Source organism: Cimex lectularius, unplaced genomic scaffold (genome assembly GCF_000648675.2).
Source record: "Cimex lectularius strain Harlan isolate CLEC.00 unplaced genomic scaffold, Clec_2.1 scaffold250, whole genome shotgun sequence".
NCBI lineage: Eukaryota > Metazoa > Arthropoda > Insecta > Hemiptera > Cimicidae > Cimex > Cimex lectularius.
The window spans coordinates 505,756-518,463 of NW_019393130.1; the positions used below are offsets into that span (position 1 = coordinate 505,756).

The following is a 12,708-nucleotide window of genomic DNA, read 5'->3' on the forward strand; positions in this document are numbered from 1 at the left end:
TATAATCGGATTTTAAATTGGTTAAAAAATGACAAAGTTATGGCAAAAATTTGGGGGAAAAACAGTTATTTCGGTTGCTATTTTCACATTTCACGCTGAAACTTCCGGCCTTTCGTACAGATGCAAAGATTTGATCTTTTTAACCACACTTCACACTTGCTCGGAGCGATAGAGTCAGGGGAGATGGATTGACAAGACTTTCTCAACTGAGGTTGCTGGGTTATGATTGGCCTGACATTGGTTTTTAACTGGCTCCACAGAAAAGAGTCAAGTGGAGTTAAACCGGGTGACCGAGGAGGCGAACAGATCATGAGTTCCTGGATGCGACGATTCAAATAACGTATCACCTGGACAGAATTGTGTGCAGGGCATCCATCAAGCTGGAGAACCATGCTTTGCGGTTGTTGCAGAGAAACATCATCTAATAGCGTTTTTAAAACCTCCCACAAAAATCCCTTTCTCAATCTAGATTCCTTCGTTCTATCCTGTGAGCCTTCCTAAACCTTGTCAACAAGAGGGGGTGTCTAGGCGCAAAATAAAGGTGAAACCTGGAGGGCGTGGCAACCTCTCTAAAGCACAAGCTGTACTCGTGTCGGCCTGGGGTCAGCATTGGCGGCGGGTGCCTTATCAGAAGCACACGAGGTTCAGTGTACCAGATCCTGTCTGCAAAGACGGTGGAGGGTACCACGGGGTAACAAAACGTTCCAAAATCAGCCCTCGTTACGTTGGGAATGGTTTCGTGGTGACGCCCCTGACGGGAACTTAGAGAAGAGGCTGTCTTCTATCTGCGACCTTCGCATGAACCTTGCGTATGACCAACGTTATACTCTCGGCCTCACGGGATAGGGCGGATCGGACGGCAGGGTATAAGCGTTCAGGACGCTATGATTATGCTAAAAAGTCCTTCGAATGCGTGAGCAGTGGCGGATGGGAACGGGTAATGAATCGGTTGCTCCTACTCGAGTATGGTTTGAACGAAGGTGTAGGCTGAGCTCGATAGGCGGTACTCCTCTAGGGGGTGGTTAGCAATTCTACTGCAAACAAAACGGCGGCCGGATCGGTTCCGGTAGTTTCTACGCTGGGGAAGCCCCAATACTCTGGCAGATAGAGTGGCCTTCTCTTTCTAGTGAGTGCGCGGGAGACCAGGCTGATGTATTTCGGCTTAGGTAGCCCTTTGCGCGCGGCATACGGTCTGATGCTTAATGCTCAGAATGGGCAAGCGAGGAGCGAGGTTGTCTTGACCCTTCGGGGCTGAGCTGCCTCTACACCAATGCTGCGGCAGTCGTACGCGGAGGGGCGTTAGCTCTGATCTTGAGTATCAAAACGTCCGATAAAGCCGAATAGGCTAGGTGCGGACGTTAAAGACGTTCTGAGTTCGAATCCCGGCAGTTAAAATTATATCCCAAAATGGTTTGACCTATTGTCCGCAACACCCAAAAGGGTATTAAGACAGAAATTGCTTTATTTTACTTTTTGTTAGTCTTTGCAAATCTTCCAATTTGAACTTTTCGGTATGTAGTTTTTCAAACAGCAACAATTTTTCTAACAACCGTGCCTTTTTGCTTCTTCATTCTTGAAATGTTTTATTAGTATTTTGTATACAAATTGAAGATTTGTCCAGGCTGAATATCGAAGGGTGAAGGGCGAGCTGGACTATACTCATGCATCCCTGTATGGCACCTCATGCTAATTACATACAATGAGAAGGCTAATGTTCTTCCCCAGCACTATTCAAATATAATACACAATGCAACAATTTATCTTATTACATATATTGTTTGCATTAAAAAACTTAATAACAAGGACTACAAACAAAATGGGTTTAAAGTAAAAGACATACCTTAAAATTGATGTTGGTGATGGTCAGTATGACCCGTGCATAGAGACGTCGGTCCGTGACGAACGAGTATCTGCAGGTGAGCTGTCCGCTCGACTCTGTCCTCTTGTAAACCAGGGTGTTCATCGGGGATCTGAAATAGCCGGACACCGACCTCCAGGAGGAGAACTCTTCGTCGCAGACGGTTCCAGGCACCGCCTTTCCGAATTTGGTATTGTTAAAAAAGTCGTAATGAGCCCAGTAATAAAGAGAGGAGCTGGAAATCGAAACCGCCATTAATGTCTTCCACTTCATTACGCACAAGTTTATATTCATTAATAAAAGTAAAACAAAAGGCTGGCTGGAATTTAATTAAGCTGTAATTGGGATTTCAAGGGACATCGTCTTTAACCGTAAAAATACAATATTTAAAGCGTGAATGTTTCATGGTTTGCACGTGTTGTCAAATAAGTCCGTAGGTTTTTCAATAATTAGACTTTACACTTCTTATGTATATATAAGCAATATTTATTTAGTCATTATTGGTACAAGCTCTGAAAAGCGATTAATTAATGTGTTTTTATTCTTTATTTGCATCAGAGATCTCATATTTTTATGAAGTGTTTTGCTAATTCAAAATGTATGTAAAATAGTGCATTTTCAAGATTTGATAGGTTTTTTTTTATCACCGTAAAAGGATGCCAGATAGGAAAAATCGTGATGTGCATGGAGATGACGATTTAGGATAAAGCACCGTCCGTAAGTGGTTTGCTCGGTTCACAAGTAGAAATTTTTTTCTGGATAAGGCAAAGTGCTCTCTGATCGTCCTTCAACATTTGATGATGACCAAGTTCAACCTTTTGTCACAAATAAATCGCACTTAACGAAAAGAACTATCGCAGAGACACAATATATCTCACAAAAGTTTTTCGACGCATCTGAAAGCAGCCGGATTTATTTTTCTCGTTGCATAAATGAGTTCCTCGCATGTCCTCAGAGAAGAATTTCCATTTTCAGCCCATTTTTAAAAATATTGATAACTGGGGATGAAAATTGGGCTTTTTTAACAACGTTCATAGAGGAAATTCATGGGGAAAACAGCCAGTGGAATTGGAAAGTGATGCTTTATTATGATCTTTTTCCTCAAATAAAACTTTAATTCAATATTATACTACTTATAATTGAGTTGACCAAAAATTTCCGGCATTGGCTAATCTCAAAGGGATTGTATTCTACCAGGATAAACAGAAAGCGTTGGATGAGCGCGGATTTTCACTTGTACCAGGCTCTGAGAAACTTTATTAATAGGCAAAACTTTACTTCATTTGAGAACTACAGAAAACACATCGAGAAATTAGCTCAAAACCCGAGAAAATCTGGAAGGACGGAATTACAAAATTACACTCAGGATGGCTGCAGGTCATGGAACAAAATGGTTCGTAAATTGCTGACTAAATTAGTTTACAAGTACCTGAAATTTTCATTGAACTTAACATCAAATAGACTAATTTGCGATTATCTAGTCTATTTGTTTCTTGTTATTCCATCTATCTATTTATATTTTTTATGTTATAACATTAAAATTTTCGTCATTCACTTTTAATTAATAAAAAAAGTGGCATGTCCAAATTTGATGGTGTGTCCATATTTGAATGGTATGTCAGTTTAAAAACTTAAAAAATCGAAACAATTATTATTTTTCGAATGGTTATGGATGCAAGAAAGATAAGTGGAAAACATAACTAAACAGAAAAGTGATATTATAAAAGAAAAAAAGGCAACAGTCACAGCACTAACACTAGTGCCAAACCTGCATCCGGATGACACATACCATGAGAAACCATCCATTGCTGGAACACAATGTCTCGAGGCCATCGCCGATTAAAGCGACGTGGGTGCTACTCGGGATGAGAATCGGTGGTGTGGGGTCGAGCAGGATGCTTAAGATGGATCGAGAGGTAGGTGCGAAGCTTTTGGAATCGGGAAAAAATCAGATAAAGCTTCGATTTGTCTAACGACTTTTGATTTAAAGCATTGGATGTAAATACTCCGTCCAAATTGGTCGCAGTAATCGGATCAGGTAGTTGGCATAAGGAATGTTGAGGTGGTTATGGATAGTGACGTAGAAAGCAGTTTTGTCGATTTGTCTGAGGACTTTTATTGGAAGGATTGGATGCGGTGGATATTGGATTTAAATACTCCTTCCAAATTGGTCGCAGTAATCGGATTAGTTGACATAAGGAATGTTGAGGTCGTTATGGATAGTGACGTAGTAAGCAGTTTTGTCGATTTGTCTGAGGACTTTTTACTGGAAGGATTGGATGCGCTGGATGTTGAAGTGCTTGAAGAACCCAATAATTAGTATGAAGTTCCACTCCAAATGTCCAAAGTGGTCGCAATAAATTCTAGGGTAAGGTTAGTTTACAGAAATTATAAATGATGGGGTGAGTGTGGAGTTCAATCCTTTTTAAAAAAGATGGTTCCTATTCGCATTGAGTTGTTTCGCAACAATCCGGATTTCGAGCCCTTTAGCTCATCGTCAGGTTGAAGGGTTTCCACGAACACGTCTTCAACCTGACGATGAGCTAAAGGGCTCAAATCCGGATTGTTGCGAAAAAACTCAATGTGAGTAGGAACCATCTTTTCTAAAAAGGTTAGTTTACTGTTGACGATCAAGACAGATCTCTGTGCTAGAAGTCTTCAAAATTGTCTAACTCTTATGTTAAGTTGTTGTTTTCTAAGTTTAAGAGATTCCACGTCAGTCTATTGTCTATGTATAGTCCTAAGTATTGAATGGATTAAATCTCACCAGTGGATAAGCTCAAGGTGTACTTGCATGTTCGAGGTGGGTTGAATAGTGACAACTTAAATTCTTGCCACGCATTAAATCAAGAATCAAAAACGGGAATTTTATTCAACCAAATTATATTACTACCCAGTTTTTAACAGGGCATGGAGAATTTAATAAATATTTATATAATTACAAGTTAAAAAACACAACAACATATTGTGACGAAATGCGAAATCTATAACCATAAAAGAAGAATACTAGAAATGGAAATAAAAACAAAAATCGATGATGAAAGTAAATTGGTAAAACTGACACAGAACAAACACAATTATAAAGAGTTTATCAAGTTTATAAAATATGTCTAAGACAAAAAACTAAACACATTTCACAAAATCAAAATGAAAATCATCGATAATAAAAAATTCCCATAAGGGCTTTTAATTTTATGTATGTAAATAAACAACTTCAATGTACAAATTTAATTACTCTTAGTGAACTATTAATTTGAACTGATTGTGTAAATTATGAATGTATATAGTTAAATTATTTATTTAAAATGGTAGTTTAAAATAAATGTATATGGTTTAATCATGTATTTAAACTGGTAGTATTAAGTAGTTAAGTTTGTTATTTATAAGTTTTTATGATCACTATGTTAATTCCCTAGTCAATATAGTCATTTTATTAATAACTGTATATGTATATAATCGAATTATTTAAATGAAATGTCTTGTTTTTATGTTGTATATGTACATAGTTAAATTATATATTTGTTAAGTTATATTTAAAGTTATAAATTTATATAGTCCGTTAAGGTTATTTAAGCTGGCATGTCTTAGTAAATTAAGTTATTTATTTTGTTTTCATTAGTATCATGTTTATATGAGTATACAATTGAATTACTTATATGAAATATCTACTCTAAGTTGTAATGTATATATTTAAATAATTTATATGAAATTTTTGTTCAGATTTGTAAGGGTATATAGTCTAACGGGTTTATTTAAGCTAGTAAGATCTATTTAACAATCTTTTTATTTAATTGTTTCACTGTGCTCATGTTTTTATTACTAGTCAAAATAGTCTATTTATATTGTTTAAAAATGTTCTAACCGCCAAAAATTCTCTTTAAAAATTGTTATTCAGATATCGTGAGATGCGGTCGAGTGATGTAGGTTTCAGAAAAACATTATCTTTATCGTTCCAACGTTTCGATCTTTTATTGAGATCATCTTCAGGGCCTGGGATTTACAAACAATGTTTACATTTAACAATTACATTTAGGATGAGGAAAAGTGAATTTATACAATGCAAAATATATTTTATATTCAAACAAAGTATTTCTACTCACTCAAAGCGTTTGTCTTCTGTGTAATTGTGCCATCCTTGCGTGTCGTGTTGAGAGTGCCAGTGAGATTTTATGTTTATATATGTTTGGTGTTGAAGGGGTGGGGAAGGAAGTCGGTATATAAAAGACAATTTTGTGTAAATATACAAATAAGCCGACAATTTCACTTCAAAGAAGCCGACGCCTTACACAAACATAAAACAGCAAAATCTCACTGGCACTCTCAACACGACACGCAAGAATGGCACAATTACACAATGTTTGTAAATCCCAGGCCCTGAAGATGATCTCAATAAAGATCGAAACGTTGGCACGATAAAGAAAATGTTTTTCTGAACCTACTGAAACCTACATCACACTCGACCGCATCTCACGATATCTGAATAACTATCGATTAACGGTCACTAATCTCTACACATTTAAAAATTGTTATAAAACCTCTCAGGGGAAAAAAATCCCTGTAAAACCAGAACGCCGCCCAGCGGTCCATCCCGGAAACGTTGTAATATAATTATAACGGCTGAAGATCTGTGCAGGGAGACCTGTTGTGATTGAAAAAAAAATATTAATTTAGAAATTTATTAAAGCAAATAATGTGATAAATAAAAAATAAAATAAAAGCAAACGCTGTAAGAGGTTTACACCGAAAAACAGCAAAAACACAAATAATAACAGGGCAAAATTTTATTAACTTGTGCGTAGGTGATGACGATCGTATTGGCTGTGAAGATAAATCATCAGTATAGATAAAAAAGGATGGGACCAAGAATGCTTCCTAGTGGGACGGCAGCTTTTATAATATAACAATTTAATAAATATTTACAGTGCCAAAAAAATAAATCGTGCCTTCAAACTCGTTCTTACTGAAGAACGAGTCAGCTGTATAATGTAAACAAGTAGTAAGATAGAAACGCGATAAAACCGACCATTGGCCGAAACACAGTCAGTTGAGCACGTTGATAGATTTTGGTGTAAAATAAATCATTTTAATTATAATACAACTCTATAAATGTGATGATTAATGAAGAAGTGAATTATTGAAATTAACCTAAGCATTCATCATTATAATAAAATACTAATTTCGTTGTCCGCTTGACCAATTAATATATTATAATTAATTAAGGTTTTTAGTTGTGATAAAAAAAAGGAATGGCAAAATTTGACAAAATTGAAAAATGGCAAAAAGGAGAGAAAATTCAAAAGGTGCGGTTGAGTTGGGAAGTTGGTGTCCGGGTGGATCGAGGTCACGATAGCTCAAGTGGGAGAGCAGCGGCGTATCAAGCTGAAGGTCGTGGGTTCGAATCCCGCTCGTGCTACTGACTTTTTTATCACACCTAAAAACCTTAATTAATTGTACTATATTAATTGGTCAAACGGACCACGAAATTAGTGAATTTAATGATTTAAAATGAAGTAAACTTCACTAAACCTCTCCGTGGCCAATTCAGTTGTCGTCGAGAATCCAATCCGATTACACGACATTTGAAAAATGGCAAAAAGGAGGGAAAATTCAAAAGGTGCGGTTGAGATGGGAAGCTAGTGTCCAAGTGGATCGAGGTCACGATAGCTCAAGTGGTAGAGCAGCGGCGTATCTAGCCGATCGTGGGTTCGAATCCCGCTCGTGCCATTGACTTTTTTATCTCAACTAAAAACCTTAATTAATTGTATTATAATAAAAAATTATAAATAAATAAAGATCTTGAATTCACCAAAAGAAAAGAAGCTAAGAAATAATTAAAAATAGAACTACAGTAGTGCGTAGTGCGAGTCAAGAATGAATTAATTTTATTGAATATTAATCAAATAAGTTTATTTGTACAAAACATTTCTTAACAAATTCACACAAAAGGTGGTTTTTAACTTTCAAACATTTGGCAGAAATTCGTTTGCCAAAAGTTCGTAAAATTACAAATTATGGGCACAATCCAAAAGCAACGCTTTCATTGTGATTTCTTCATTAGATGGAGCTACCAGGATTTAAAAACGTTTTTCCTTTCTTAAGTTTCTATTTTATTCAAAATTAATAAACTTTCCTTAATTAATTTCAAATTACTTTTTAATTAATTATAGAGGTTCATTATTCAGGATAAAAAGGACTGTATTGGAGTTAAACGACTGCCATTGATATAAAATTAATTCTCTAATTGACTGACTTCGGCCTGTTTTCTACAGTTTTCGAACTTCTTTTATTTTTTCAAGCTCTCTGTAATAAAGAAGCTATTTAAAAATGAACCTCCCCTGAACCCGTTCTCAAACCAATAACGGGGAAATGATGTTCCATCGAGTTCCTAATCCCACCGGAATGAAACTTTTCGGGTGTGGAGTATTAATAAAGAGGTTTTAAAGTTATTAACACTGGAGTCTTCACTTAGGATTAGAATCTTTTAGAAAATTAAATACTTATCATTTTGTGTTGTGGGAAGCCGGGTGGAGATGGAAACTTTTCCTAGCTTCTTTTCAAAACTACTTTCATGTTTAAGGAATCGGCTTAATGAAAGCGTAAAAGAACTTTTCTTCCCCCCTTTCTTTTCTTTCATCAGATTAAGCTGTGCGACTCGATTGGAATTAATAATGAACATCTCAACTTTGGGTCCGATTTTCAAGAAGGCCATTTGGAATTCAAGATTTTCTTGAATCATTAAACCTCTCACAGTTTGTTAATCAATAGGAATATTGTTACGACGATCAGTACTCTTCTTTAAATTCAATACGGTTTCGGAAAAGAAGTGACTAAAATACTTACTAACTAGTTTAGTTAAAACTATACACACATCCTTGGAAGGAAATAAACTAGTGATAATAATTAGAAATTAATTATACAAGGCTTTTGACACTTTTAATCATGAAATAATGTTGAATGAACTAGAAGCATGTGTGACTTGCAAATAAGTTCTGCCATATGTAAAATCCGCTTATGAAAATTTTTAAGCAAGGGATACCACAGGGCTCACTCCTAGATCCCGTCTTTTTCTTCATTTATGTAAATGATTTAGTCACAGAGAAAACTTCCTTTCGGTTTTCGCCAGGCTTTCGACAGTTTTAAACTGTCATCTTCAGGGCCTGTTTTATTATCATATAAAAAAACAATTAAAACATGAAAAAAAAACAAATTGCACAAAAATTGAATATCTTACTTAAACTTTAATGGGGAATTAAACGACTTTTAATGTAAGTAATGTCAATGTCGAAATGAAAAATAACTCTGTAAATATTGAAAATGATTTTCCAAACCAAAATGCGATTGTACAACAAATCGAAATGGTAAACAATGGGGTGGCAAAACCTACTTTTTTCAGGTCTATCACGTATATACCTGAAGTGTCTCAAAAATTAAAATGGCTCTTCAAGCATAAAGTTGGGGATGTAGGTATTGCTTATAAATATAAGAACAACCTAAATATATTACATGCAAATCTAAAAACAAAAGAACCAATCGGATCACTTTGCAATGTGGTCTATCAGGTGTCGTGTGGTGAATGTAATGTCAACTATGTACGTCAAACAAAGCAAAAATTGTCTGCGCGGTTGAACCAACACAGGTTGGATTGCGAGAATAAGAAAAAGATATCGGTACTTGCTACCCATGCGTTAAACAGTAATCACTTTTTCAAGTTCGATTCCCCGAAAATTTTGTCCGGGGAGTCGAACTTGGAAAGGAGATTACTGACCGAAAAAGGATATATCAGTGTCACCCCAAATACTTGTAATCTACAAACTGATAAGTTGGGATTCATTTCGGTCTATGCAGGCCTCCTAAACGAATACAAGAATTTTAAGCAAAGGAGGGAAATGAGAACGTCGCCCTAGTGGCAGATTTTGTTAACTAGGGGAGAAAAAACGAGTGTATCCCGTAGCCTTTTTTCCTCTCGTCGAAGAGGGTTTGTTTTTTTGGTTTTGATTTGTGATCNCATGTACCTGAACAAGAAAGAAAGGAAGATTTTACTAATTTTTTAGAGGTATATATTTATATGAGGTAACCTTTCTCCACCACGTTTTTAATTCTTATTGTAATTTTAGTTATAATTTTTAATTATTAATTTATTCAATTTAAATAATGTTTAGAAGCTGCGCCCCAAAAAACATAATGTACTTCTGTGCCCAAAACACCATGTCGTTTAATTCCCCATTAAGGTTTAAGTAAGATATTCAATTTTTGTGCCTTTTTTTTCATGTTTTAATTGTTTTTTTATATGATTATAAAACAGGCCCTGAAGATGACAGTATAAAACTGTCGAAAGCTCCGAACGGAAGTTTTCTCTGTGTTTGACCTCTTCCGTAGATCCTCCGAAAAGACTTCACGTTTTTAGGTGAGATAAAAAAAAGAAAATTCAAAAGGTGGGGTTGACATGGGAAGTAAGTGTCCGAGTGGATCGAAGTCACGATAGCTCAAGTGGTAGAGTAGCGGCGTATCAAGCCGAAAGTCGTGGGTTCGAATCTCGCTCGTGACACTGACTTTTTTTATCTCAACTAAAAGCCTTAATTAATTGAAATTATTGAGTAGTTTGGTAAAAATCTATCCGCTTGAATACCAAGAAGGTTACACGGAAATGCTGGTCACATCAAAAATCATGGTTTGGATACCGTCCGCAAAAGCTTTCGGGTTTTTGGTTGAACTATTGCCCCTCATGACGTTCCCATGTGACCTGGACGGTTATGAATAAAACTTATACAACCTCATGATGAAGATAAAAAATATTTATGTATCGGAGGATGTAAAAAAATTATTCACTCTTCTCAGCCAAGACTTTGTATAAAAAGGATAATTAATTTAAGTAGTAAAGTACGTAGACCTAAATTGTGTTGCGTCTAGAACAGAAAACGTCTAGTCAAAATATTATGTGTTCGTTTCAGTCTGATCAATATCGAAAACTACTTAAGATTCAGCTTATTATGAACGTCAATTTAGCGTGTGCCTAAGTCAAACATAAGTGGTAAGTACTCTGAGTAATATCCCAGATGAATATTAACCTATAATGTAAACCGCTTATTGGAAATTGTCTGTTTAGTTTTAACTGCCTAATTTTCCTCCATGACCTACCGCCGTTGTTTCCTTTGTGCAAATGATCGAGAATTTTTTAAACTTTCGTTCTTCGATTGAATCTTCTCTAGATAATTTTTTGTCGTTGTGCTTGTATTTGAGGATGTAAATTAGGTAATTGTTTATTAGATACTGCAAAGAGAGATATAAAATGAAGGCAGATTGAATGAAAAAGACAAGAATGATGATTCATTCTGGGAGATACGGGTTCTAAACAGGGAGAATGTGAGCAAATTGTAGGTTTGTAAGAAAAAGTTATATGACTTGCCCAGAGTAACTTCCGGTTTTGCTTTCAAATCTGACAAACAGGGCGTTCCCAGTCGAGACGAAATCGTGTTTTTCCATAGCCCTGGAAAACGTGTCGCAGAAGGTTTTGATGATCCTTGAGTCGTCGGGCCAGGATGCGTCGTAAAGAGTCAGGCTTTCGCCGCAATCTCCGTCGAAAACCGCTATGGGCGATTCGATCCTGTTTATGCGGAAACTGCGAAAAAAATTCCAAGTAAATAAACAGTAAACGGGCCGGTCTTGTTTTGTGTACCTCGGAAAGTAGAGACGTACTACTTGGTCTTTTTGACCCTGTATGAGGTAGGTGCAGGACGTGTGCGGCGGGTACCAATGGGCCACGGACAAAAAGATCCCCTCGGAGTCACCGCTTTTGGCCAGATCTTCGGTCGTGAGGAGCCAGTCGCATGTTGAATTTCTGCTCCCGGCTGTCTCGACGTGGCCGGGCCAGTTTCCAACATTAAAATGGAATCCCGTGTTCAATAAAGGCCCTGAAAAACATAAATAAATAAAAACATTAACATTTAAAAATAGATTCTTTTTCTTTAAAACTTCTTCTCAAGTTAAATTTTTTCTAGCATATTTCAACTACGAGATAAATCAGATATATTACGTTAACACACACTCACACAAATAAATACATTCACACCTACATACTTGCATTCATTCTATTTAATAGATGGGGTACTTTATATTCCTCCATTAACCTGCCAACCTACATACAATTATATAAAGGGTGTCCCAAAATTAACGAAGATTTGAATTTGCCGCCATTTTTGCATTGTTGGCAACCCTGAAAAAAGAATAATTTGACAGCTGAGAGGTTAAGGTTGGTAAAAATGGAGCGTTATACGATACAACAACGTGTTTTCATTATTGAACAATATTTCAACTAAGTAGGTTTTTCTATAAGTTCTTGTCCACGACACCGAATTGATGTTCCTGGGTCTTCACCAGCACTTTCACGAACTGCTTCGATATCGACAGTTGAAGGGTTTTTGGACTACGGTGTGTTTAGCGTCTCAGACTGATCCAGTCTTCCTGAATTTTTCAATTAATCTTTTCACAGTTGACGAGTTTAAAACACTATTTTGACCATATTTTGTATAAAATTTTCCAACTGCGGCCGCCAAGCTTTCATTATTATTGGAATATTGTTCGGGCCTGGTTTCAAAAATGGGGGCAAATTCAAATCTTGCGCTATTTTTGGGACACACCTCTTTGGGACATACTTATATATAAATACAATAATATATTGTACATTAAAATTAATTAAGGATTTTAGTTGAGATAAAAAAGTCAATGGCACGAGCGGGATTCGAACCCACGATCTTAGGCTAGATACGCCGCTGCTCTACCACTTGAGCTATCGTGACCTCGACCCACTCGGACACTAACTTTCCATCTCAACCCCACCTTTTGAACTTTCCCTC

The 12,708-nt window shown here is 36.3% G+C and overlaps 1 protein-coding gene across 2 annotated transcripts in view; it reads right to left on the bottom strand.

Moving 5' to 3' along the window:
• The window catches only part of LOC106665815, a 115,272-nt gene that overhangs the window by 20,067 nt on the left and 82,497 nt on the right, over nucleotides 1-12,708 (bottom strand). For both annotated transcript variants that reach the window (XM_024229909.1, XM_014392557.2), the window contains exons 5-7: nucleotides 11,532-11,766; nucleotides 11,262-11,474; nucleotides 1,841-2,093 (exon numbers count right to left, since the gene is read on the bottom strand). In XM_024229909.1, the coding sequence (XP_024085677.1) occupies nucleotides 1,841-2,093; nucleotides 11,262-11,474; nucleotides 11,532-11,766 (701 nt within the window). The remainder of the gene's footprint in view (nucleotides 1-1,840; nucleotides 2,094-11,261; nucleotides 11,475-11,531; nucleotides 11,767-12,708) is intronic.